This window comes from Pungitius pungitius, chromosome 10 (assembly GCF_949316345.1).
Source record: "Pungitius pungitius chromosome 10, fPunPun2.1, whole genome shotgun sequence".
Lineage (NCBI taxonomy): Eukaryota > Metazoa > Chordata > Actinopteri > Perciformes > Gasterosteidae > Pungitius > Pungitius pungitius.
The window spans coordinates 7,124,488-7,151,606 of NC_084909.1; the positions used below are offsets into that span (position 1 = coordinate 7,124,488).

At 42.2% G+C, this 27,119-nt stretch overlaps 3 protein-coding genes across 3 annotated transcripts; 1 reads left to right on the forward strand and 2 right to left on the reverse strand.

Moving 5' to 3' along the window:
- The first annotated feature begins 3,570 nt into the window (after positions 1–3,570).
- On the forward strand, positions 3,571–6,435 carry spc25 (SPC25 component of NDC80 kinetochore complex). The gene is made up of 7 exons (XM_037489575.2): positions 3,571–3,723; positions 4,570–4,729; positions 4,886–4,951; positions 5,115–5,261; positions 5,364–5,489; positions 5,592–5,690; positions 6,092–6,435. Exons 2-7 carry the CDS (start codon positions 4,579–4,581, stop codon positions 6,214–6,216), a joined length of 714 nt encoding a protein of 237 aa, XP_037345472.2. The 5' UTR covers positions 3,571–3,723; positions 4,570–4,578; the 3' UTR covers positions 6,217–6,435.
- A 5-nt stretch (positions 6,436–6,440) lies between these two features.
- Positions 6,441–12,162, reverse strand: nostrin (nitric oxide synthase trafficking). The gene is made up of 16 exons (XM_037489574.2): positions 12,092–12,162; positions 11,833–11,918; positions 11,676–11,759; positions 11,418–11,480; positions 11,238–11,319; positions 11,080–11,142; positions 10,739–10,837; positions 10,523–10,648; positions 10,073–10,171; positions 9,874–9,999; positions 9,538–9,646; positions 9,338–9,426; positions 9,097–9,222; positions 7,103–7,364; positions 6,928–7,020; positions 6,441–6,842 (listed from the first exon to the last, which is right to left on the reverse strand). Exons 1-16 carry the CDS (start codon positions 12,116–12,118, stop codon positions 6,706–6,708), a joined length of 1,671 nt encoding a protein of 556 aa, XP_037345471.2. The 5' UTR covers positions 12,119–12,162; the 3' UTR covers positions 6,441–6,705.
- Positions 12,163–13,054: 892 nt separating this feature from the next.
- Positions 13,055–27,076, reverse strand: cers6 (ceramide synthase 6). Its single transcript, XM_037488221.2, has 11 exons — positions 25,508–27,076; positions 24,425–24,530; positions 24,172–24,302; positions 19,912–19,969; positions 19,057–19,107; positions 18,866–18,958; positions 16,716–16,844; positions 16,376–16,482; positions 14,973–15,129; positions 14,757–14,780; positions 13,055–13,934 (listed from the first exon to the last, which is right to left on the reverse strand). The coding sequence occupies exons 1-11, from the start codon at positions 25,675–25,677 to the stop codon at positions 13,767–13,769; spliced, it is 1,194 nt and encodes a 397-aa protein (XP_037344118.2). The 5' UTR covers positions 25,678–27,076; the 3' UTR covers positions 13,055–13,766.
- Positions 27,077–27,119: the final 43 nt, after the last annotated feature.

Below are 27,119 nucleotides of genomic sequence, written 5' to 3' on the forward strand. Positions count from 1 at the left end.
AGTCCCCATGAACCATTATCTAAAAGGAGCTGTGCTAGAGTGGAGTGTGTATACCAGTTAAACAGCCGGTGGTTTAAAAGAGCCACTGGTACTCCAGACATTAAACTTTTGCCTAAGCCTCCTCAGAGACCCGGGGAACCATCGCAGGTAAGTCCCCCTAAGCCTCCTCAGGGACCCGGGGAAGCATCACAGGTAAGTCCCCCTAAGCCTCCTCAGGGACCCGGGGAAGCATCGCAGGTAAGTCCTGGTGAGTATCGGCCGTTATGGGACCAGCCTGAGCCAGATTGGGTGGTAGATATGAGGGTTTATCTAGAGTGGAGAGACCAGTTTGACAGCTGGTGGTGCAATAGACACACTGATGCTCCAGGTAATCTTAGGAACCATAATCCAAATAAGAATGTTTATTCGTTTGAAAAGAATTTATCTGAGTTTGAAATTACTTACATGGAGTAAAATGATTTACATGTTTACATTCATTTTTAAGTTTCATAATCCTGTATTTTTTGTATTAAGTTGTATTTATTCGTATTTTTTTATTTGATAGTATTTCAGTAATAATACACTTTCAATCCTGGAAGACAGCTCCAGAAACCTGCTCAACCTCCAGCTTGGTCCAGATCCAGGCCTGACACCTCCATCCTTCAGTCTTAAAGAAGTCTGCAGTCTTCCTGAACCGCCATCTCTGGTCCGTGCCGTTGACCTGAAACTCACCTCCACTTGGCTTAACATCTACAATCTTCCGGTAAGCTGCAGGTGCCTCCTCCATCTGTATTTTGCTTGCAGACGGCTTCAGTCCTAAAGTCCACTTCTAGGTTCTGGCAGTGAACTGCAGGAGCCTTCTCTGCCTGCATTTCACTGGCAGACACCTATAGGCCAAACCTCTACACATAGTCTCTGGCAGTAGACTGCAGGTGCCCCCTCCACCTCGAGTGTGTGGTGGGCAGCTGCAGTTTAGACCTCTACATACAGCCTCTTTTAGCAACTAAAATCCTCCATCCGTCAGCCCTCCAAAGCCACCTCCATCCCTGGCCTGCACCTATCATCCTGGAAGTCAGCTTCTGAAACCTTCTCAACTCTTCTTCTTGTTCCAGCTCCTGGCCAGAGCCTTCACCCGACACTTCCATCCTTCAGTCTTCAAGCAGTCTGCAGTCTTCCTGAACAGCCATCCCTGGTCCGTGCCGTTGACCTGAAAGCCACCGCCAAGAGATCGTCCCTTCTACGACCGTCGGTCAACCTGCTGGACCTCGCCTCACCACACTTCGGGCCCCCTGACACGCCCGTATCTCTCGTGGGTCAAGGATTCTGTGAAGGGCCCACTCCTGGAACCAGAAAGTCGTGGACTACTGGTGTTTTTCCGTTTTGTGGTTTTTGTTATCTGACTCAACAAAATAAACCTTTTTGTTTTACCCCAACTGATCTGGTATGCGTCTGGGTCCTGTCTGAGGTAACCGTGACAGTTATGTTCCAGGAAGCTGTGGTGAAGGAGCTCAAATGAGGTTTTTATTAAGTAGAGCCTTAATGTCTGCACTGGTGCCTTTGGACCAGATAATGTGTCCACCCAGTCACACAGGTTGTTGATGGTCAAGAAGCTACAGCTGTGTATTACTGTTCTACCTCTTCCTCGAAAGGCCTATACAGATTAACTCTGGATTTGTTGTTATACAGTCATTGAATGTTTAGTTTGTTATATCTATAAGATGCTAAATACATGTTAATGATTATACATATAAGTATATTCAAAATTGGAATTTATTCTTTCTACTGACGGATGTATAGCTAGAATTATCTTGGATTGGGAATCATTTCTTATTTTCTTAGATTCTTTCAATAAAACTGTTGGTAAACAAAACCACATCTCCCTTCTATGGATAAAATCTGTGTGCCTTAAAAATACTCAAAACAGTAACTCGAGTCTCTATTTCCAAGATGGAATTGGGTCAATGTTTATTAAGTTCTTGTACACCTTTATATGGTATATGTGGATGACAAATATTTCATTCATCAAAGATACAAAGAGTAGTAGCTGCTTACTGTTTCTTTTTAGTCCAGTGAAAGCAACACCCTGCATGATCACTCAAAAGAGGACCAGCAGTGGAACAAACTGAGATCATTTAAGTAGTAATATTACAGTGAAGAAATACTACATGTAGAAAAAGTGCCTACAAAATTGAGTAAAAGTCATTTGAATTATGACTTGAATAACTATTAAATACAGTGGAGTAAGAAGTACAACATATTCCTTTGGATTGTAGTAGAGGTATAAAGTAGCAGGAACTATAAGTAACACTGTCTTGAAAGGACATATTGTGAAAAGAGCGGAGTCTACTTTCACACAAAAAAAGAGAGTAGCCCGGGTGTGATTCATGGGGTTGTCAATAGACAATAGATAGTCTTTGGAGGGACTATGGCCAAGGGACACAGAAATTGTGAAGCAACAAAATGCAGAAAACTCCTCATTTTCGTTTCAAATGCTGTTTCACTTTATTCAGAACGTCTTGCTTCCTGTCTCTATAAATGGAGGAAAACTGTAAAACACCAAGACGGGAATCAGTGGACACTGGATGACCAGACAGGGAGGACAGTGTCCAACATGACTCAAAGCTTCAGGAAAACCTGCATTTCTATTATGTGACACAGCGTTTTGTAACTGGGTGAAGAATGATATGTGGTTAACGCCTGGGTAGGACAGGAGACAGTGAGTCTCAGGTCGATATGAAGCTGCATTAGGGGAGGACTTGGACCTGATGGAACGCAGACATGACATGGTATGGATATGCTTCAATGTGGGCCCAGGTGGTAGGTGGGGGGGTGCAAATTTTAGTATCGCCTAGGGCAGCCAATGGGCTAGAGCCGACCCTGGGTGCAGTTAGCGGGGCCCGTCAGACCCCTGCAGCACCGGGCGGTCAGCCTCATCGCACGCTGCAGTGAGCAGCCTGTTCAGTAGAGTGCGCAAGAGTGTCTCAATAGTTAAGTCCTAAACGGCCCCTCATAATATCGTGAACATTTTTTAAAATACTTTTGAAACTATCAAAATGCCAGAAGAAGACATGACCCCAGGAAATAAAATCTGCATGGAAATATTCTTACTTGACCAGTATTGAAGAAATTATTTATATAATGTAATGGTGTAAAATCCACCTTCTTTGGTGTAAACCAACCACCTTTTAAAACCTGCAGAGAAGCATCGGTGAAGGAAGTTGAAAGCGGAGGTGATCATCACTAAAAAAAAAATGCATATATGCTAATTTGGCCCTGTTTACAAAGTGATGGGAAATTGCTATTATTGCTAAAATGGGAATGTGGTGGGCATAACTTCCTGGAACACACCCATATGTTTGCTGGTCAAACACAATCGTGAAAAAATAAATATCTGATTAAAATATATAATTACACAAAATTCTCTCAAATTGACCATGCCATTTGGTGCCTAGCATCAGAGAACTGCTGCTTCATGAAGTTAGGACATACTGATTTGCCTTGAGTTTAAAATTAGGATCTCGGACAAAGAGGAGAGTGTAGTTTTTAAAACAGGATCACTAGATGGCGCAAATGTACTATTGTTTATGCCAACGGCTATTAAAAATACCAAAGAAGAAGAAACAGTGTATTTCCGGTGTTCGTGCCCCGCCTCCTATGTGTCGACCGCGGATATTTGAAAAATAGCTAACGTAGCATTACAGTGGTGAGACTTAACTTTTAAAAGGTCAAGGGCCATTAAATCACGTAAGTAGCGCTACTTTATCCATATCTACATTTACAAAAACTGTTATTGCATCCTACAAAATGTTTGAATGAAATGGCTTAATTTCCTTCATGGCTAACCAAAAGTAACAGGGCGAGCTAAAGCTAACGTTAGCTAACGTTAACCGCTATGGTTTCCCGGCGCTTTGACTTAACCTGCTAACATGATTAGTTGGGTTGAACGGATTTGGGTAAGCTATCGTCACTTAACGTTACGTAATGTTAAACGATTATTATTTCTGAGTAATGGCCTCTGGTGAGCTGGCAGTAGCCCCGCTTGAATGCGATCTAGCCCTCCAGTAAGTTAACGGGGCTCCTCGTTAGCGGTACGCGTTTTATAGTTCGTTATTTGTAAGGCCGACAGCAGCAGAATGAAGGAGGCTTTGGGGAAGTTTAACAAACCAAACCCAACCTCAGGCTTTAATTTAATTTCCCAAGCTGTCAACGTGTGACTGTCAGTCAAGTAGACAGGTTACTTCTTTAACGTTGTTTTTTATTGCTGCAGTGTTATTCTTTTACCTTCTTTTTTTAAACTTTCTGGTCGGTCAAATCAATCATAAAGCTATGCAAATATGTAACGTTAAGTTATGCATGACAGAGAGTGGGAGTACTTTGCCTTTTTGTTCCAATGTTTAACTTAAATGATTTCCTGCTACCTTACCCGTAACATAGTATTATTGTGTGCTGCACATCATGTAAATGTCTTGGCTTCAACCTCAACGTAATATCAAATATAATTTCAGAAAGTGCGTTGCACTTGCGGCATTCAATTTGATTCATTTTACATACCCATAATTAACATTATGCTATCTGTTGTTTTTATTGCAGATTTAAAAAATGGCGTCCATTACCGATCCAAGTTTCAGTGACAGGTTCACCAGTGCTATGGAGGAGATCCACAAAGAACAGCTTAAAACATATGGGGAGATAATTGACATGACCGTGGAGTTGTGCCAAGCCCACACACAGTCTGTGAAGTCTGCGCTTGGTATGTTTGAGACATTGCTTATTGGGATTAATTTGGTTGTTGCCATGTTCTCTCGGGTCTATATTTTATATTATTATAATTTAAATATAGGCAGTAATGTTTGTACTTCATACGTTATACAATATGTCTTCAAGAAGTTTTTTTCCTTTTACACAGATACATGTTTAAAGAAATGTAAGGATGATGTGATGCTGTTTGATACAATACAAACATTCAAAACGGGTGAGTTGATGAATTGCATCTGTGCATGTTTGCCATGAGCATTAAATCTGAGAAATAATTCCTCATTACCCGATGCATCCCATACTGACAAGATGTAATGCATTTTCCGAGGCTTCATTGTTTGTTAAAGTGTATTTTTACTCATGCAATGTTTGTCCACCAGACTTGTTACAGAAAAATGTGTCATTGAAAGAGAAAAAGCATGCTATTTCTGAAATGACGACTGAGATTCAGCAGAAGGAGATGCAGAAAGACGCCATCATTCAGAAGATGGAGAAACTTGGAGAAGACCAAGTTAGAAGAAAAGAGTGTAAGTTGATGTTTCAAAATGAAGTTAATGGTATAAATAGGAGAAACTAGTTTGTGACTAACAAGTTTGAGTAAACAAGCTTTTTTTATTTTTTCTTGGCAGTAATAGAGTCTCAAAACAAAGCAAACAAAAACAGACTGAAGAATCTCCAGAAAGCCAGAGTGGTCTTTCAAGAGCATTTAGGGATGGAGATACGAACAATCCAAGGCAAAACACAGTTGTCTAAAGGTATGCCAAACATGCATAACGTATTCAGTATCTTTACGGAGCGTGCTGTTTCTTTCCTAAATATGTAAATAAATGAATGATGTGTCTTTTGTACTTGTCAAGGTGAAAAGCTGCAGTTTGTTTTCCGGAATATCAACCCCTCGGATCAGGACAGTGCCTATGTTGTCACAATGGGGATTAAAGACGATGGATCTTACCAGAGTAAGTCACAGACACGCACGCACTATATTTAAGAGAACCTTGCGTTCATTGATTCCCGTGAACACAACCACTGTATTTTATTTAGATGCATTCCCATAAACGCTGCCTTAAATGAAGCGTGTTTGTGGCCCATAAGAGATGCTGTATGTTCTTCTGTTTGAATAATTGCTTCAAACTACGTTACCCAGATGTCTTGGGAAATTATTTAGAAAATATAGAAAAATACTAAATATTTATGCTTTTATTATTAAGTAATAATGGCAGTGCCACTGAAAAAAGTATGGAAAAATATTCCTCCACCCTTTTTGTATGGACAATAATGACAACATGGAATATTATCAGCCATATCCTGAAAGAACGATTGTTGATGTCTTTTACAAAGAAGTTTTGAATTTCCACAGTTGTATCCAGTGACCCCGCTCTCGAGTGTTTGCCTGTCTTGGAAAGCCGGCTTCAGGAGACCAATAACTTGGCAGCGTTCCTTGCAAACGTCCGGAAGGAGTTTATCTCGCAGATTCGCTCCTAAAATTGAAATACCGGGAGGATAAAATGCCGGGCAAGGACTTTCTTGCAGGGATAGGGGGAGGATAACGGAAAATGTTTGAAAGAATGAATAAATTAATACATAATCAATTCATTCAGTCAACATTTTTCTCATGTCCTTACTCTGTTTAAAGTCGGTCTGGATAAGTGTACAGTTTTATTTTCTTGGCTTTGTATTTGAATTTGTAAATATATTAATCTGTTTAAATACATATTAACCCCTCACTATTGTTTGGTGTATATCTACACAATTTGGCATAACTATATATAATGCATTATTTCTGTATTAAATAATGCACACTGTATGAATCCTAAGTGCATTCCAAAATGTTTTTTTGAATTATGTTTTTATTAAAATTGTTCAGATCAGTCAGAAGTCGTATTTGTCTGTTTCCATGACATGTCTGGCACTTAAACATAATCGTTTTGCCTTGGGGTGGCTTCCGTAACTCTGGTAGGTCAGTGACGTCAGTCAGGCGTCCGATGATTCGACGGCGCTCAGCGCGGGCAGCTCCTCGACATAAGTGGAAGGAAAATGGCCTTTGTTCTTGTGAAGTTCTCCAAACCACCAACCGTTCTCCTCCTTTCTGTAAATGTCTACGAGATCTCCTGTGAAAGACATCCAGTGGTTTTCATGCGCTCAACCACAAGCCTCTACTGCTTCGGGTCATCTGCGCCGCGAGTGGCCACTTACCTTCTTTCAAAGCGAGCTCGTCACCCCGCTGCGGCGTGAAGTCGTACAGCGCTCTGCACGTCCCCATGCTGCACAGCTCCAGCGACACTTCAGCTGTTGATATTTTTCCATTCATGTTGAAATTTCAAACGTGCTGATTTGAAAATGAAGAGAGAGAAAAAAAAAACCGCATTACCTTGTTCTTTGCCGTCACCGGTGTGAGGCAGGTGTCCTTCGACGTCACTCCCGCGCTCTGCTCCCGCCGCCGTCTCGCGCGTCGAAGCTGCCGAGGGGCCTCGGTCGTCCGCACTTGGTGAAGCCTCCGCGGACTCGAGCCGCGTCCCGAACTCAGCGGGCCCTTTGTAGATGATGGACGCCCTCAGCGACTGCCGGGATCTAAACGCGCTCCTCCTGAGCTTGACCGGACGAGTCAGTTGAACGACGCTGTGCTCACAGTCCTGAGGCGGAGGCAGTTTGTGTTACAACGACTCCTGGCCACAGGTTCTTCTGCATACAAGAGGTTTTAAATACGGAGGTTTCTGTTCATGTCACATAATATAATTAAGTGAGCAGGTGATTGAGTTTAGTTTATTTTGTATAGTTACTTATTGTTTGCTGTGGTCTCTATATATTGTTTGCTGTGATTTTCTTAGTTGTTGCTGTGGTTTTGCGTTATTGAATATAGCTGTCAATTTGTATTTCTTTCCCTCTCACGATTAATTGACACACCTGCACCTAATTAGCTCGGATTGGCCAGCTGGAAGATCCCTCCCAATAAAAGGAGGTGAGATCTCTTTCCAGGGAAAACGGATAGGCGTGCTGCACGAGAAGCAGCGGCTCGGACGGCTGGACGTGTGTCCCCCGGAGTCACTGGCTGGATCCCCTGTGCCCTGCTGGAGCCGTTTCCTGGAATCCCCAAGGGCAAACGTCCGCAACTCCCTAATGGAAGGTGCCCGGTCCGGCAGCTGACGGCGGAACAATATTGGGGAGACGCGTAGTGAAGGAGCAGAGTGGCGCCCCGGAAACCCTGGTCCCCGGACTCCTTCATGTAGAACGGACTCATTGAAATCACGTGAGAGTGATCCATTCGGTGCCTGGGACTGAGGAAAACCCGGATCAAATCACACTCTGGACTGAACCTTAACAGGTTCTTTTACGCTGGATCGAATCATCCCTCGGGTTTTATCGTCTCCTGGCTTTTTACTTGATGTGTTTTAAAATTCTTAAACTTATCTTAAATAGAAATAAATTATTGTTTTGATACGTATATAATCTGTCTGGTCGTTTTCTCGCTGTGTTGGTGTGGCCCGGGAATCGAGTTCTATTTAAAAGTAGCCCGCTTCTTTACGGACAAAGAAGAGAAAAGGGGGGGTTACATTCATATTGCAAAGCCCAGTTAAGGTGAATTTGTGATGACGCGCAATATATTGATGTACATCAAGCTGTGGCAGCACAAAAGCAAACTTGCTAAATTCCAAAGAATTCCATGTATTATGCCATAATGCAGGTTTTTGTGATTTTAGTTATCTTGAGGGAGACGTCGGGTGAATTGGGACAGGCAGTTCCTACACATGAACACATGGTGGTGCATTACCATAAAAGTGCATTTAAGTCCCTGTTAATGAGCACAGGTGTGGATGGAAAAAGAAATGGGCATTGGCTATGCGCAGCACAGATTAAAGATGACTTAAAGACTCAGCGCAATGAATTTATTTGTGGCAGAACACCTGTTCGCCCTATAGTGGCTTAACACATCCATGGAAATGTATTAGGGCCTTTTAAAACCACTTTTAGGTGGTCCAGAGGTCATTTGACAAAAAGAATCAAGGTCTTTTACCTATAACTAAAAGTATCAAGAGTGGGGCTCTTGTTAATGTATTCACTTAGTCTTGCATAATCACATGAAGTGTGAAAGGCTGTGTCACAATTAGCAAAGATCTTTCACATGCCCTCCAGAGCCGTTATGGCCTGCTCTGTGAAGAGAACCTCAACTCATAAGTAGATACGATTCTCTAATTCTTAAGTGACAGAAACAAAATTTTTCTCATTTTCCTGTGATTATGATGATAGGAAAACGTCCATATTCTATTCCATTGCTGCCAATATATCCTCTTAAATTTGATCCGCAGTTAAACCTGAGCTGCCCTCAATGCAGGATGTACCTGTTGAAAATGATGAATGTAATCTTACCTTATCCTTCCATTTCACAATGCTTTCACTAAAACGGTGATGGGCCTTGGGTTTCCCCTCTAACTCAGCCAGCGATACAGAGAGTTTGCAGCGAGTGGCTTCAAGGAGATCCAGTTTTAGGGTGGTCTACAAGTGACAAGATATCATTAGCATATACCTCAGACAACCTGATATAGGATCAATTTAAATAAAATATGCATCAGCACACGCCTCCTTACATCGCACGCTGTACACCTCTTACCTCGTCAATCTGCAGTTCCGTCTCCTCGAGGTTCTTTTGGTTGGAAAAACATGGATTCGCAGAATATGTTCTCATCAGTTTTTCGATTCCTGTGACAATGATGTCGAATGTAACAGAATGAATGAGCACACATTTCTTACCACCTCCATCAAATCATATTGTGCTGTTTTAATACACTATTCTATGGACGCTATACTCGCCTTCTCTGTCTTTCTTTGTTTTGGTAATAGTGTCCTCCAGGCGCTGAACTTTGACTCTTATGGCCTCTTTTCTTCGGTCTTTGACCATCAGGGACTTGCTGTCTTCCTCCTGTTGCATCCGGAACACAGATCCTGCATCAGTAACTGCGATGGTCATCCGTTCGGCTATTATCACATTTTTAAATGAGACCCAAGAACAAATTCACAACTACATAATAGAATTTATAACTCAATAAAATACTAGCTCTTTCATAAAATTATTAAGGCATCTTTATCTCTGTGGCGTCACAGACTGGGACCCAAATAGTTTCTCAGAGCTAAACATTTCAGACTTACAAAATAATCTGCCATTAAAAACTCAGCCTTGTGGTCTTCATCTGTGATGCAGTTTTCCTTCACCAGGGTTTGTATGTCTGCCTCCATGTCCACCCTCTGGACTTTCTGTTCTATCTGTCGTTGGCCCTGGAGGCGGCGGATAAAAGTTACATCCATGATTTTGTGACCGATGAGCAGGATGTCGGTCAGGGTGCCTTACATGTTTGATGATCTGCCCAAAGCTGGACATGTGGAGGTTGTATCTGCTCAACATGCCGCAGAGGACCTCTATTCGCTGTTTCTCCAGCTCATGGAGGATCTGAAAAAGCAGGAGTAGCACCGTGAGGCTTTGTGCGCAGCAAACCCTTCTATCTAGACTCCTGGATGATTAGCATCTAAATCTATGCTAAAGTTTCAGTAAAAAGAAAACCCCATGAAATTAGCTGCAGAAATCCCTGGATGGAAAAAAGGCACTTTGGTGGCAAACTGACCTGCTGCTTAAAGAGCATTTCCTGCAACCACGAGCTCACCGGGTCAGCTCTCATCAAAAAAAAAAACGAGGTGTCATTGAGCGAGACACTGAACTCACAAAAAGGGCCGTCTGGGTAAGGAGAACAGCTAAATGCCTGCAGTGTGAGAATCGAGTCTTTTTTTCTTTTTCTCCCCGCACCTGGTAGCAGTTTTTCAGCGTGTTTTCCCACTTGAGTCTCATCTGATGACCCTCCATGTTGACATTGAAGTACTCTTCATCCACGCGCGCCTGCATCTCCGCTGACTTAGTCAGCCTGTTCAGCATCTGTAGTCAAGAGGAGGACAAAATATTTAACACATTTCCTAGCAGACCTTAATAGATAAGAGATAACAAGTGTGTAGCTATTTACTGAACCTTTTGCTTTTCCTTTTCTGTGCACATCTGCCTGTTGTTCTCAACGAGGTTGAACAAAGCCTCGTGTTCTTTTGTTAATCCAAACAGTTTCTTTTTCATCTGTTTCAGACGACAACACAAAGAATCGACATTAACGTATATAAAACCATACATTCTCAATTCCATTACGTTCAGGATTGGCCAGTGCAACAGAATCACACAAGTTAAAGTTGAGGTACTGTATCTACGGTATATTTTGCATTACATAATGGTTGACTGCCACACAAACCTTAAGAATGAAGCATTGACGTATCAGCATGAGGATAATACGCTTTCAGCTGATTTATACGTTTGTTCCTCACCTTGAGTTGTTCACTCCAATTGGTCGTAACCATTTTTCCAGTCCTTTCAATGGCGTTGTCGAGCTATTGAAGGAGAGGAAAGGACAGAGATACTGTACTGGACTGGAAGCTTGGATAGACAAATATACTGATAAAAAGATAAAGAAATGTCTCCTTACAGGCCTCTTCCTCTTATTGTGCTCGTCTAACACTTGTCTCATTTCCAGGATCGCTTCTTGCTGAAAGGCATTTCCCAATGATCTGAAATGAGAACAAAAAACACCACATTGACCTCCAAGTCTCTGTTCTGTTGTGTGGACAGTCACAGCTATGAGGGGAAATTCTGGAAGGACGACTACCTGTGGGCATCTGCTCTCGAGTACATCTCATCCGACACATGACACCAGGCCCTGTAAGTGGAACTGAGTGGGGAGCCAGCGTGAAAAGGTTAGAGCTGTTGGCTCAGCAGCCTGTGTTTTGGACACAGCAGGTAACCGGGCCGGGGCGCTTATTATTTCCCGTTATGCTATTATTTCTGTACACTTGGCAGGAAGAGCTCATGTTCAAACACAAAAACAATCAAGTCAATTCAAAAGCCGGCACTGCATCGCTCTTACTTATTTGACATTCCTTTGGAGGCCCTGATAAGTTTCCCAGCGAGCTTTTGCAGTCCTTTGGCATAAGTAAGTTCCATCTCAGCCCTAAAACAGGAAGTCAAACTCAGTCAAACAGTAACTCCTCCGTTCGTTAAAAGTTAGTCCGCGCTGAACCTACCTTTGCTGAAAAACCGCCATAAGCTCTTTGCAGAAGTACTCGCCGGTTTTGGAAAGTTGTTTCACATTTTGATAGAGCCGGTTGTACTGAAAGACAAGAGGATAAGGCTCGATGAAGCCGTTGCGGCCTAAATGCACCGAGCGCAAACTCCTACTCATACTCATGGCAAATCAAATGCACATTTGAGGATTATATTTTAGCCGAGGGCCTTTTAGAAGTATTGTGGAACAAGAAGTGGCTTTTTCAAAGAAATACTCACAGAGCAGGTGCTGATAGGATCCTTCATCTTAAGACTGTGGCTGTTTGTTGACTTTGCACCTGGAACTTTGACCACCCTCCCCCCAAAGTCACGCATGCGGAAATCACCTGAGCCTTTTTGTCAGTGCCAAATAAAAAAGGAAAACTCCAGTGCGAGGGGGAAAAAAAAAAAAGGTACAAATATTAACTTAAGACAGGTTAGCAGGTCAGTCTGCTGCAGATACAAATATGATATACAGCAAATTCATGCTCTCATTTGCCACATGGTAATTAATAAAAAAAATTGCTTTAATATTTAATGTTGACAGGAATAGGCCTTGCTTTTTGGTCCCAAGTGTCTGTACATGTAGGTAAAAGGCTTCCTAGTTCCCCATTAAACCAGCATTAACAATATTTGTTTGGCAACTTGAAAGCAGCAAAAACAAAGTGTAAACAATAAAGTGACATCCAACATCCTTAATGTTGAGGTGCAGAACTTGTTAGAAAACATTAACTAATTCCCACAACCAGAGGCTAATGGAGCCAAACTGCATTCATTTACAGTCAAGTTTCTGAAGACAAAATTAGAATAACGACAAACTGAACAAAAATAAATAAAGATGTGGCCAGAAAAAAAAAGAAGAACTAAAAGCTAAAATACTTTAGCTCTTAAAAAGCTTCAAAGGGGAATAGCAGAGTCTAGGTTAATTCTCATTTGCTTCATCACTATCAGCAAACTGTTAAGTCATGTAATTCACTAATGTATACAAATAATGATTAAAGTAAGTACCGAGGTGGTAAGGATCATACTATTCAAACCTCAAGTTTTTTTTTCTATGGAAAAATCCATTTCTTTTACAAAATTAGAATTCAAAACCATGAATTTTTTCTTTGCTGTTGATGCATCTTTTATTGAACACCCACCCACACACACATTTGTAATTGTCAGTTTTTTTAATATTGAATAACTCAAACAACTCATGTCTGCCTCCATAGAAGACCAATGGCCTTTAATAAAATGCTTACTGGAAATGTATCAGAATACTTAACAAAATGATGTAATATAGCATCTAGCCATATTTGGTGCACATACATAACACTGTTATTGACATCTCGTATACAGTTTAAGTGGAGAATGGGTTTTAAAATGAGAGTAAACATCACACATTTTGGCATATCTTTGGGGGTGTAGCATTAAAAATAAACTCAGGTCTTCAGTATTATGCAAATACTTGTCATGATGGGCGGTGTGAAAAAAAATAAAAGGTGTTTCAGATAAAAAGAGAATTCCCTCTTTAACACCAGCATCAATGCAACAAAAAAAAGATGTCTAACAATCTCCTAACATATTCATAAAAGAATAAATAACATACAAGGACGTAAACATAGGAACATAACTCACCCCCAGTATGCCAGACTACTGTATGTTAAAGTAGCATGCGTACACCATCAAGTGGAATGCTTTCGGTTGTGGGCTGAACAGAGTGGGTTGTACCAATAGGAGTGCTGATATTTAACTAAGTGCAGTTTGATGTAAGTATATAGAGGAAGTGAATCAATTGTGCACGGAAATTAGGAAAGAATCAAATTATAACAAAACTGCGTTCACATTAATCTGTCAACAATTCCAGTACCAGACAGGCAATGTGCATGTCTCTACCACACACACACACTCGCGCACGCACACGCACACACAGTCAGTGTTCGTCGGGATACGGGGCCCCCGTCAGGTAGCCGTTGGTCCCGTGACTTTTGTTGGTCCCGTTGGTGGTGCTGCTGCTGCTGCTGTGGTGCTTGTGATTGGTCGGGGGACTGTCGTCCTCGTCAGAGCCGGATTCAATGTCGCTGCGGTCATCCTTTGACACCTGCATTGAGAGGGATGGTTGGAGATGACATTTTTCTCATTAGAACTCTCCTCTGGGTCATTATCCTTGGCAGCCATGCGTGGCGGTGACACAAGTGGGCTTTTGTGTGACCAACCGGGAGCTGCTCTGCCAATCAATATCAGAAAGCAGGTTGAAAAAGCCCTACAGTTGTTTTGCAGAGAACTCTGAACATGACACTATTTGGGCTGCAGCTAATAACTATTTCCATTATAGATTAAACTTTTTGTTGTTGTTTTACGATTGATTTGTTAAAAATATGTCTGAAAATAATGGAAAATGCATTTCGCTGTTTCACTGAAGCTGACCTGGTTTTGTCCGATTACAAGTCCAAAACCTATAGATATTCAATTTACAATCATATAAAACAGTACAGCCTAAAAACCTCCTATTTGACAACCTTGTGAATTTTTGGTGGATTGCTGATGAATTAATTACCAAAATAGCTCATTTTTACCATTTATATTTGCATTGACATGGTATAATAAAAGAATAATTAATTAAAATAATTAGTATTTACTTAAAGCTGAAATGTATTATGCCAGAGGAAACATTGTAGCATTGCTTTTCTCTGAATCATTGTGGGGCAAAACATGCAGTGGTTGAGATGGATCAGTCTGTGCTGAAGTAGAAGATTGATCAAAATACTAATGTTGCCATCAAAGGAGTTTCCCTGCATAGGTTAGGGTTAAATATGGATTGATTAGATAAAGGTTGATTGATAACCAGGATCACCATGATGAACACAACTAATGAAATGGCTAAAACAATTAGGCTGAAATAGTCCTCTTTAAGGCTACTTACATGCAACGGATTCCATTTTCCCACCTTGAAGGAGGGAGGTGACATAGAGAACAGAAAAGGAAAGGTCAAAAGTGGGTATTGACGACACTCCACAGTGTGTGTGTATGTATATATATATATATATATATATATATATATATATATATATATATATATATATATATATATATATATATATATATATATATATTTATTATGCTTAGAGTGGTGACTCACCTTCCCTTTGGAGATGGCTCGGCACGCCGTCTTCACTATGAGGTAGGACCAGAAGGAGTGAAGAAGCTGCAGCAGGATCAGAAGAAGGTTGAAGACCCACCAGGACGGGTAGGGCCCCACGATTTCCCAACTCTCGAAGAAGGTGGTATTTAATATCCTTCCATGAAAGAGGGAGCAGTAGATGAGTAACGTCTCATGTTTTATTAGAAAAAACAAAAAACAACACAATGGGTAAAAGGACTCTCTCATTTGTGGCGGGGTTCTTTTATGTCCCGAGTAACCGACCAAGCCAGTAAAAAGACAAAAGAGGCGGACTGTGCTCCACCTCTTCTTCTTTCACAGGACGTTTTCCCTTTAATGATGTACTGTATTTCTGGCACAAACAAATGTGTGTTAAGATAAACCTTAATGCAATTAAAATGCCATACAATTAAAATAAATGACAGGAGGAAAAGCAAACTGCTTCACATATAGCAGAGAACATTCCTGCAAATGGCTGTCTGTGAATCATCTTCCAGATCCTGAAGCCATGGCAACAGCTTTACTGTAATGACAACTTTACTACTGATGTGGTGGGATTTGACTGAAATGTGACGCAACATCATTATATTACAGTGAAAGCAAGACCGAGAGTTGTGAAAGCGGTCAAACAAAAGCTGCACAGACCGGCATTCACAAATGCTTTCTTCATGATAGAAGACAACAAATCTACATTTAGATCTCGGGAATAGATTTTCTTTGCTGACCAAATATCGACGAGCACCCAACTGCAGCGGCTCGACTCAGACTACATCCCGCCTCCCTTCGGCTTGCGAGAGGTGTGATAATCGTGCTGCTGCTCGGTGAGAGACGGCCGCACGCGCTGGCAACGACTAAAATGTATTTGCAGTAACTTCAGGAAAATTCTTCAGGAAGGGTCCGTCTTCTTGTTTAAAACTGTGTTGATCAGGAGCAATAAAGAAACTCCTCAAAATGAAGATTGTTATGGGTAAAAAAATTTTTTTAAAGCCTTTTGAATTTTTTTACAGATCAAACGCTGTGTTTGCAATGACAAAGCAAGAACCACGACATACTCCTTTTCATTTGTTGATTTGTTTAGCTTTGAAAGGTTAAAGCTGCTGTATCCAGGGTAACTATTACTTAGCAACGGTATTCCCAGAAATGTGTCTGAACTACAAATCGTTGTGATGAAAGTGACGAAAATAGATTTGAAATGTTCATGGCATTTGCTCGCTTTTTCCGTCGTGATCTGTTGAAATGTGCAGAGCATCTGAGGCCTCTGCTGCTTTGAGGTTTTTAAGTCCTTGGCTGTCTACTTTTTTATAAATGCAAACACTGCTCCAGGTCAGTCAGCCTTTAGAGGGATGCCAATTATGGTTTACAAGAGAGAGAATAGCACTTACCAGACAGGATAAACTCCCAGCCTGGAACTTACGAAGAGAATTGCAAACATCGCAAACAGGAGGTTGCACAATTTTTGACATTTGGCATAGTTGGCCATCTTGGCAGCCTTGATGGGAAAAGAGATGCAATCATTAGTCTGCAGCTACTTGAAATATCTGTTGATGAATTTATAAATACACATCTCTCTCTCTCTCTATATATATATATATATATGATTGGTATCGTAGGAACACTGCATGTTGAACATACTATCTGAAACTTTTTGTACTACAAGCAAAAGACTGCCTTCCCTTTTCATTATTTCCTTCTGCAGCCTCCGATATTCTCACCCATCCTCACCTCTATGAGCACGTCGGCTGCGTCGTGGAGACACATGACCAGAGTTCCCACTCGTGCCATGTTGTTCACATAGGAAAAGGTGATGAGAGAGATCGTTGCAACATGGTGCAGGAACATGATCAGGAAGTCCTGGGGACACAGTTGCCGAGGAAAAGTCACACATTTTAGGCAAAATACTGCCTCACGGCTGTATACTTTGCAGCAATGCATAACATTGTGTAATAAGTCTTGTATTAAATAAAATACTAAATATTTGGAACCCAATGGTGGCTAATTTCAAAACTGCCATTATTAATTAAATTGAAATAATCAGTGCTCAAGTTGGCTGCAGATGAGATGAATGCGTTTGTCATTCTGCAAAGCGATTGCAAAGATTTAAAAACGTAAAGTCATGACAAGTCAATCATCACATACTCAAGCAAACGTAGCAAGTACACCTTCAGAGTGGGAGCATTAATGCAACTGTGTAGTTGAAATACATCTACTGAATTATAGTAGTTTGGGTTTAAATTGTGTCACGATGCATTACATCTCGTTTTCAAAATATGCTTAAAAGCAGTAGTTAGGGAGATTTAAACTTCTTTGCTTAATATACTCTATTTGATGCATTGAAAAACTTACATAGGTCAAAGAAAACTAAGAATTACTTCATCAATCCTCAAATGCAATTATTCACCGGTCCCAGGCTCATGCAGTTGGAGGGATGAAGCTGGGAAAGGGAGCTAAATATTTTAATGGAACTGTTGAGTAGTTTAATCTATGAGAATACCTTGTATTAAAAGGGTTAGGCTCATCATATGTTTCGTATCTGAAGTAAATAATAAAAGTTATTATTAATTTATTGTATTTGATTGAAAAGTCAATTTTCCCCTCTGAACTGTAGGGGGGAATAGAAGTGTCAAGTGGCATGAAACACTCAAGGGAAGTACTGCCCTTGGCAGCAAATGTAACATTCCACCATGTCTAAAAAAGAGGATGTCTCAGTGAAATTCAAAACCAGGAAGGAGGAAAGATCATCTCCGGTCAACATGGTCTAAAACAATTACTTTACTGTAACAAATTATTGTTTAAAATACTTGAGAGTCTGGATTGGTCTTTGAGGGCTCATTGGGTTTGGGACAGAAATGCATGAACATCGGGGGTGACGGAAAGTGCAGTCAAGTGGCACAGGGACACATTTCTCAGGCCAATCCGAGGCAATGACTCAGCTCAAAGCGACCGGTACCAAGGGAGACGGCGTGACAATGAAGATGAGGAGGAAGAGCAACAATGTAAGATACAGAATGAAAGCAAGGCAAGAGTGTGCAGGGAGAACATACTGGAATTGGCAGGGGATGCAGAGGACCTCCTCAGTGCAGTACTGTGCATGAAAAAACTGAAAGGAGAAACAAAAACAGACAACATGCCCACAGTCAACAACGAGATGACAGAGTGAAGGCGTACACAGCATGGAATCATGGGAGCTGCTGGGAGTGCAGTGTTTTTGAGGGGAAGCCTGAGCTGGAAGTGAGATTATGGCTGGAAAGCATGCAAACGACACCTAATGAACCAAATGAGCGCCCATGTTCATGACCAAAAGACGAAGATGAAAGTGGGTTGAAGAATGCATGTACACAACATAAACATTTGTTGGACCTTCTAAACTGTATTTATACTACAAAGTGTACTTAGTATTTATCTCTGGTTTGAAAGTATGAACTCAAAGTGAATGTCCCCTGCAGCAGCTTGGTGGAAGTACATTTGAATGGTCACTACATGGAAGACAGCAGTGCTATCGATGTCTCCAGTAAAAGATGGGGGAAGCTTGACAGACTATAGTTTGTATTTAAGTTTGACTGAATATAATTGCAATTCTTAATCCTTTCTATCCTTGTTTGTATTTCACACACCAGTGAGAAAAGACCGAGGCAGAAAGCAATTGATCACAAGCAAATAGACTAAACATCGCAGAGTAATGCCAGTAAAAGAATAACTGCATTGTGACCCAGATACAATGTATTTTCTGTGACAGAACTTACAATTCATAGAACAGAAAGTTCAGTTTTCTACACAAAAAAGTGATAATTGTTTCCATAGAGAGAATTTATTAAAAAAAGATTCAATGGCCAATGTTATACGATACGTTGTGTGTGTCTTTTAGTCACGCTTACCTTCCTCCTGATGTCTGTGAATTGAGAAAAGAGTAATGACAGGTAGAAAGACAGCTCCAGTATATAGTAATAATGGATGTCCACAGTCAGCGGCTGCACAAACACAAAAAGCAAAATGGTTCAAGTAAGGATTTCAGAAGTGAGGTTGTTCTGGTTATTAAGGTCAGCTTGTTGCATTGCGATTCCTTTACCTGGTATGGGTAGTTGTACCAGCAGTCTTTAGTTTTCCAAAGCCATGTAGTCTGCAGACATGGACATTATTAAGTACAAAATGTATACTTTTTTTTTTTCAAACAGAGAAAGGATATATAAAAGAAACGACTACCATACTTTACTTTCAACACGCAGCGTCTCTAAAAGGCACTGAAGATGCATCCTTAATGTTTGTAAAACATTGTCAGCTGTACAGACTATAGTCAACATAACGGTCATTATCTGGCTAGCAGGCAATTCAAGTAACGTTAAACATTGAAATTGAAAAAAGACCTTCATTTCTGTGTGAAATGAATTAAATATTTTATGGCAACATTGCTAATATGTCCTTTTTCAACTACTCCCCCCTTTTCTTTATAATCTCCATAATTAATGAGCAGTGTTTGTGCTTAGCTTTATTACAAATAGTCATCTTCTCTACATGCTGTCCTTAGAGGGTGGAGGGGGAGCTGGAGGCGACGCCAGCGAGCATCAGTCACCATTCATACACCTACGGGAGGCACCAATTAACCCTCCTGCATGTCTTTGGCGTGTGGGAGGAAGCCGGAGTACCCGAAAAGAACCCACACAGCTTCTTTGTAAAGGCTGTCGGCCATCGTGCTGCCCTTTTAATACAAAAAGCCTTTTTTTAAATTAGTCCCTTGCCTCAGAACATCAATTTTAACTTGGCGGCCTTGTGACCAGGAACTAACTATGTCAAGCACCACAACATTTTCATGCTTGCCGCGTAGGAAATGAGTCCCAACCTCAGTGACTCGCACTCACTTTTAACAGTGGCTGGAGCAAGCTGCTGCTCATTTTGTGGCCAAGGGAAGAAAAAAAAAAAAACGTACCTTTTTAAGGAAACGCACTCCATAGGTAAATATGTATAGATAGAACGTAAATCTCCACCTGAAAGACACAAAGAAAGAAATGATTATAAAGCTCAAAATGCTCAATATTACACAACTAACCAGTAGTGGTTTTTTTTTTTTTTTTTAATGGCAATAGGCTCAATGGGAAAGAATCCTGCCATGAAGTGGTCTCACTAGACCTCAGCTGAGCAGTAGCTTTACGATTATCTTTATTACGCGGTCTTCTTTCTACGGTGTAAATATGAACAACACCAGGGGAGGTGTTCACGAAAACGACTTGTTCCATGTGCCACATGGCGTTTTTTTCAAGCGCTGTGAGCCTCTCTTACTCCCCTGCATTCGCAGTCAGGGGGTGAGTCACTTGAAATGGGACATCACGGACTTCAGTCGTGACACCCAGAGGCCCAGCCCATCTTGACGCGGTCTTTGTTTTTATAAAAGAAACCTGCACATGATTTACAGTTGCTATAACAACACATCGGTAGGGAAAGTGAGGTGTGAACTGAAAAGGCGAAGAACAAACGGCCTCAAACGACAGCTCGCTGATCGAAGCATTGCTGAGCAGGAAGAGGTGCACACAAACCCAAACTTAAAGCTGGGGAAAAAGGATGCTTTCTTAGTGTGGAAGTTAAATCAGAAAAAACTATACATGTGCTGTATAAATCTGTAAGTGATTAGATTAAAACAAGTCCTCCCCCACCCATTCATCTTCTGAATTCAGTGGAGTGACTTGACTTCATGAAGTAAAACACGGAGAAGAAGCACAAAAATCGGGCGCGACTTCTGTCACATGGAAGGAAACATCAGCCGATGACTCCTCTCACGGCTGCGAGGGAAGCTGTGTGACCTCGTGTCGCACAAGGTTTTGCATACTTCAGGGGTTCTGTCGTGCCGTTGTTTTATCTGACCTCATATTAAGCAAATTCTTGACGTCCACAGCCTCCAGACACAACATGGCATGAACACTCCAAGCGAAAACGGCACGATCCGGCTTCTGAGCGCAGGCACATCCGTCAGAGGGTTTGTTTGATGTTCAGTGCAGCGGAATCAAAATCAAGCATTTCCACGCGAGGCCCATCAAAGCCTGATTTTTGTACTTGATCATCAGAATGGTAAGAAACACATGAATTGGAAAAGTCTACCTGGCGCTCACACACACAAACACACACACACACTCACTCAAGACTGTTGCATGGCAACTGGTTCAACAAGCCTGGGATCTTGCTCAAGTCCGGTTAAATCGCTGCTATATTTGTACAATCAAAATGCTCTCTACTGCCTCCAGAAAAAAGATTTAATTTTCTCCAAGGCCAGGCTTCAATGTCTTTTTCTGGCATTGTTAATTAAGTTTCTTTTTCAAATACAGTGCGGATATATATTGGTTGTAGGCACATCTAAATATTCTGCATTTAGTCTGATCAGAAAATATATAAAATGAGCCCGGGTTTATTTTGTGAGAACTAAAATAATAAAAAGTAGGTCACGCTGACTCCTTTGATTCCATATCACCTTCAGGAGGGTGGGTCCAAGCACCAGCCGGATGCAACGGTTTGTATTTGGATGGTTCAACAAAGCAATTAGTCATGACGCACAAGCTTTGATCAAAATTCTAGTAAAAGCGGTTCCCTCTTTGCTGTTAAATGAGCAGTAACACCTCCTTTACTCCTCGTGCAGTAATAGATGTCCCTTCCACCTTGTGTGTATTTGCCTAATTTTGTTTGATTACAAGGAGTGATAATAAATTGCGCAAATTAAAAAGTGTGTAGGCGGTTATTTTAATGCGGTACGAGCAGTCTGCATCTAATTTGAGGGAAAAACATGGGTGTGGCTTTTCCTCTCACAAGAGCACACGTTAATGGCCAAAACTAATTACTTGTCGTCTTGGTGTCCACTGAGCAGCTTCTGGGAAAGGTGTGTTGGCTCAAAGTAATGAAAATCCTAAACCAACTTACTGATGATGGGAAGAGCAGCGATGGGGTTATTAATATCTCAGCTGACACCAACGGCATGTTTCGGTTTTTGCGAATGAATGGCTTTCATTTTGTGGTGTGGGTGACGATGATAACAAGAGGAACGGCAACTCAGGAGATTGCAGTCATTTTGTGTTCTACATTTGAACAACAAAAAAAGGAATATAGCTTAACATTTTGGGAAAGTTCGAGGTGAAGATCGACCCTTCTCTCGTCCGTGCATCAGATACAAAGCTACAGCCAGCATTCAGAATTCAAAACGAGAGAGTGGCTCTGTGCTGGCTTATTTCTTGGGCAGGTGTAGTGACTTTTTGAAATCTTAGCCTATTGTGTGTGCCTGAGCTTTTAGCGACGACAGCACTGCAGGAAGAGAGACGGTCCAGGTAACAGCGAGATATGCTTTGTAAATGATGGCGATGTCGTTGAATGTGATCTCTTAGCTCGGCCGGAGTCAGGCTCACAGTTTACCCCCGTTTTTGGTCACGGTGCTAATGATGGTGTATTTGGTGTAGACGTGAAGTTTGCTATTAATAGTCTCAACCCACTCTTAGCAAACAGGGAATATCCGTAAAAGTATTTCTTACACACACTCACTCTCACTCACTCGGGAATTATTATCATCATTTCATTCGATCAAACATCTAATATTAACTAAAAAGAAATGCTTTCTTTTTCTTCTGATCATTTCTTGGTTCTCAGTGAAAGGATGAAGAGGAGATAAGACATCAAAGCATGCGCTTTCCTCAGCTTACATTAACCGAGGAGAACTGACCCAACAAGGGATTTTCTGGTAAAACTACACAAAAAAAACTGATGGATATTCTATCCATTATTTCTTAAATTGTGCAAAACACCTGTTTTTTTTTTAAATAAAGATTTCAGTTACTTAAAAAAAAAAAAGAAACCAGTCACTGTAGGTTATATCAAAAGAATAAATAAAAATGAATTCATGACCTTATTGGAGTGTTTATTTGCTGCATATCCCAGAAAAGCGAGGCAGTAACAATAGCTGGTCTTTGGTCATTATTTCCAGACCAAATGTGTCTGCTACGTACTCTTACACTTACATAATGAAAAGAAGAGACAACAGATCTGCCGTCGTCACGACTGAGGGTCAAAGGATGCTTTCAGTCGGCTACGGCCGAGCACGAGGCCCTAATTACAGCGCAATCGCTGCTGGGAGGACTGAAGCCGGCCCGCTCGGAGCGTGAGCCACTGAGACAGAAGAACTTTCTCAAAGACCCAATGCGGCCTCCTCGGGCCAATCATGCCGCGTGTGGATTACAACTTTCACACACACGCCCACACACACACATCGCACAGGAAGACAAACGGAGCGTTGCTTTCACAGAGGCCTCTGTGAGGTTGTGATCGCGGCCCAGTGGTTGTATCCGCTAGCGGTGTTCTCCTGTGTGAAGTGCAGCCCTCAGGCGGAGGAGAGGATGTCCCGGACTGACAGATTGGCTGTTCTGGTGCCGGACGTGGCTCTGCTCGGACAGCCCTACGTTGCTTTATGGCCTTTAACGTCACGCTGCCAAGTAATTACAATCTGCCTCATGGGAAATGCTCTTCTGCCGGTGAGCCAGTCCTCCGTTACAGCCGGTTGGCACCTTTCACTATTGTTCCACAGCAGCACCGGCACTAAAGCTACGATAACACATGGACGATATCTAACTGAAGTACCATCATAAGGGTTGTTACCGGACCACATAGGAATTCATGCTTACGTTTGTCCGTAGAGCTGAAGTGATTAGTAGATTGATTAGGTACTCAATCCAAAGACGAGAAATCACTTTAATTACCAAATTTTGTTTCAGTCCTTTTTCAAGCAAAAATGGCAAACCAATTTCATGGCTTCCTGCTTTTCTCTTATTTTGTTACCTTGGAAAAAATATTATGGATACGAACCAACAAATATGGAGACGTCACTCGCGAATTACAATGATCATTTTTTTAAACACCACCTTTTTGTAGATGGATCAATTGATACTGATGATGAAAGGGTCACCTTCACATTAGTATCATCATCAAGTAAAACATGCCGTTTTTGTAAATATGTGCTCGCAGGCAGCTGTGGCGTGTGCAGCTGTGAATTCCTGTACCATATGGAAATTAACTTGCAGAAACATGAAGCTGAACGTCATGCCTGCTCCCGTCTCCAGTCACATTATGGATAAGTGAAAAATGATTGCATCCTGTTTATATACACTACCTTCCCCGTAGCCAAGTTAGGGTACACGTGCATGCGGTTGAAACGGCTTCGCCTTACATGCTTTCACAGAATCGGGCGAGAGTGCTGGGCTTCTCCTGGTTCCGACGTTGTCTGAACCAGCGCTGGATGGTCCGCACGTCCCAGTCGAGCTGCTTGGACAGGCCCTCCAGTCTCTTCTCATCTGGGTGCTGGACAAGACAAGGTTGAAAGCCCCGTTTCCTCCGATGTAGTTTTCAACTGGGCACGTATGTCATGTGACGAAAATGGTCAAAAGTAAAATGACAATGATGAGGTAGAACACATGCGGCACCTTGGTTATAGCAGTGAAAACCTTCTCCAGGATGGCGTGGGGTTGTGCTTTTTGCGGCCCGTTGGTTTGGATCTTCAGCCCCATGGCACATGGTCTTGCTATAAATCTGCAACACATAGATATCATCTTTGAGGTTAATTTAAGGACAGTTGTTCATATTTAATGGCAGGGACACTAGACGTGCCATTAGGAAGCTCATGCATGTTCAGGTGTTTGCAGGTGCTTTGTAAGAAGCGTCTGTAACTGCTTGTGCCCCATTCTCCTTTTACTCTACTGGGAAATGACAAAGCGGTGTTTCACAGATCGTCTTCGGGACAACGATGGTTGAAACAGGGACATTTCCGTGTAGAATTAAGGAAGACTAGGAAACAACACAGCGGCGTGTCTGCATATTCCAGATTTGAGCCGGCAAAACACATGACATTTTTTTTTACCTGAACTTAATAACCACGTTAATTAACACGACACAATCAATGTAATTAACCCATTTAAAATAATATATTAGGGCTGTGTGTGTATTCATCGCTGGTTTCAGATTATATTCAATGTATTTCAACACACCAGTTTTGCAGGGGTCAACATGTGCACTCCTTGTAGTGACTGACATGGCTCTGTGGCTCACTGCATGCTGATGATTGTACAGAGATAAGCACCACATCACAACCCGGGGCAGTTAAAACAAAGAGCCCCGTGTCCAGCACGACTCTCGGTTTGAGTTGAGAGGCCACTAGCAGGATTTGGGCAATGCCTATCAACTTGGTTGCACACTGTGTGCGCGCGCGCGCGCGTGTGTGTGCGTGCGTGCGTGCTCGGACAGACGCATCAAACGCAGACAGCGCGTGATGCTGCGGGCCTGCAGAAAGTACGAGGATCAGCCGTGGTGATTTGTTGGGCTAACCGAGGGGGAGATGCCATTGTTTGGATAACAGGCTGACGGAGGTGGATCTAGAGCGAGGTGTGCTGCATCGAGCATTTCATCGACACAACAAACCCGATCAAAGCAGCCTCTCCCCCCCCCCCCCCCCCCCCGCGCGCTATACCCCGCTTCCCCGTGGTTATTATCGCACGGGCTTCGAAACTCACCTTTCGAAAACCAGCCGGATCATGAAGATGCAGAAGGCTAGAGGACACGCCAGATACAGATCCTCCGCTTGCGGGAAGGTCGCTTCGTCGGTGTTCTTTAAGTCAGCCCAGGTTACGTTATGCGGGAGCCAGAACCTCTCGTTCCAAAACCACGCCAAAATACCGGCCATGGCTCGCGGCGAAAGCAGAATAACCGCGACCCGGAGGCGCGGAGCGTCGGGGAAAAGAGAGAGAGATAGAGAGAGAGATAGACGGGCCGCGGTGTGCCGAAGGTCCCCCTCGCAGAGTCGGGAGGATGTGGAGAGATATCCGTTCGAGATCGACCGTCCGTCCGCTTTCACCTCACTCCCCCTTCAGCTGCTCCAATGTAGGGAAGTAGACTCAATCAGCTCCCGAGCGACTGATTGGTGCGTTCAAATGTCATGCAGCACGGTCGGTGGACGTAACGCCGGTACATTTATTATTACGTCGCACCTTTTTGTGTCACTCGCGTCGCTTTTTATGACTGTGGACGAGTGCAGTATTTGTTTTAGCTTTGTTTTTTTAATTTTGTGTATTCCGGTAGTTTTTTAGACATCTTGCTTATTAAACGTAAGAAAAAAAACACAATGAGCCCACACGAGATGACTCTATAGTTATTATTAGCAAACTCAGACCAAACGTTGGTGTTTTTTTAGTAAAAGTAAAATTCAAACCCAATTTATACGGCAACACCAGTTTGTAAATTACGCCTCCTACTGACAGTTTGATAGCCTGAAGTTGACCTTCGGGAAGAAGCATTCTGACCTGGTATTCGGATGTTTAATGTGAAATAAAAACAAAGCTTTTTTTCCTAACATGTACTATAGCTTCGGGCATTTACATTTAATATATATTTATATTGAGACTATAGTTTGTTGGACTCTTGGACAAGATATTAGGTGTAAGTGAATATCCAACTATTTGCATTGATTAAAGCCTTCTAATACACGCAAGTTAATCAGAATTACGTGTGAAACATAATTAACAATCAACACTATATCATACATATAAGTACATTTTTATTGAACATACATTCATATCATTTTATGTCTATTTCCCACTCCAGCAATACATTTCTACGTCTGCTCAAACGTGCATCCTTTGTCCCAGTCGTCGTCACCCACCACTGGACAATACAACGCGTTAGTGGCGCCATCTGCCGGCCGGCGTGCACGTCGTCCTCTGTTGAAGTCTCTACATGTGACACCAAATCGTCACGCATCCGTATTACTGACTCACACGAAGCCACTGACGAGTACGTGTTTTACCAGACAATACAAACCCACACCGGTTTGACACAAAAGCTGCCCGGAAACACGCAATTAGTTCAAAATTAGGATGCCGTTGACTCTTCTGACATACATGTCTACTCCAATCAATGTTCCCTCAGTGTGTGCGTAGCGCGCGCCGTGCCATCGTGAAGTCAACTGGCGTGTCACCCGCGCACTGCGCGCGCATGTGTGGACGGTCCGTTATTTTTTTTTTCCGGGTTGCGTCTCCTCGCGCGCGGCACAGTCGTTCTGCTGCAGCCGCCAGATGACATTTGTAGCGAGAAGGTGAGGTCAAATTTGACTCCCTCCCTCTCTCTCTC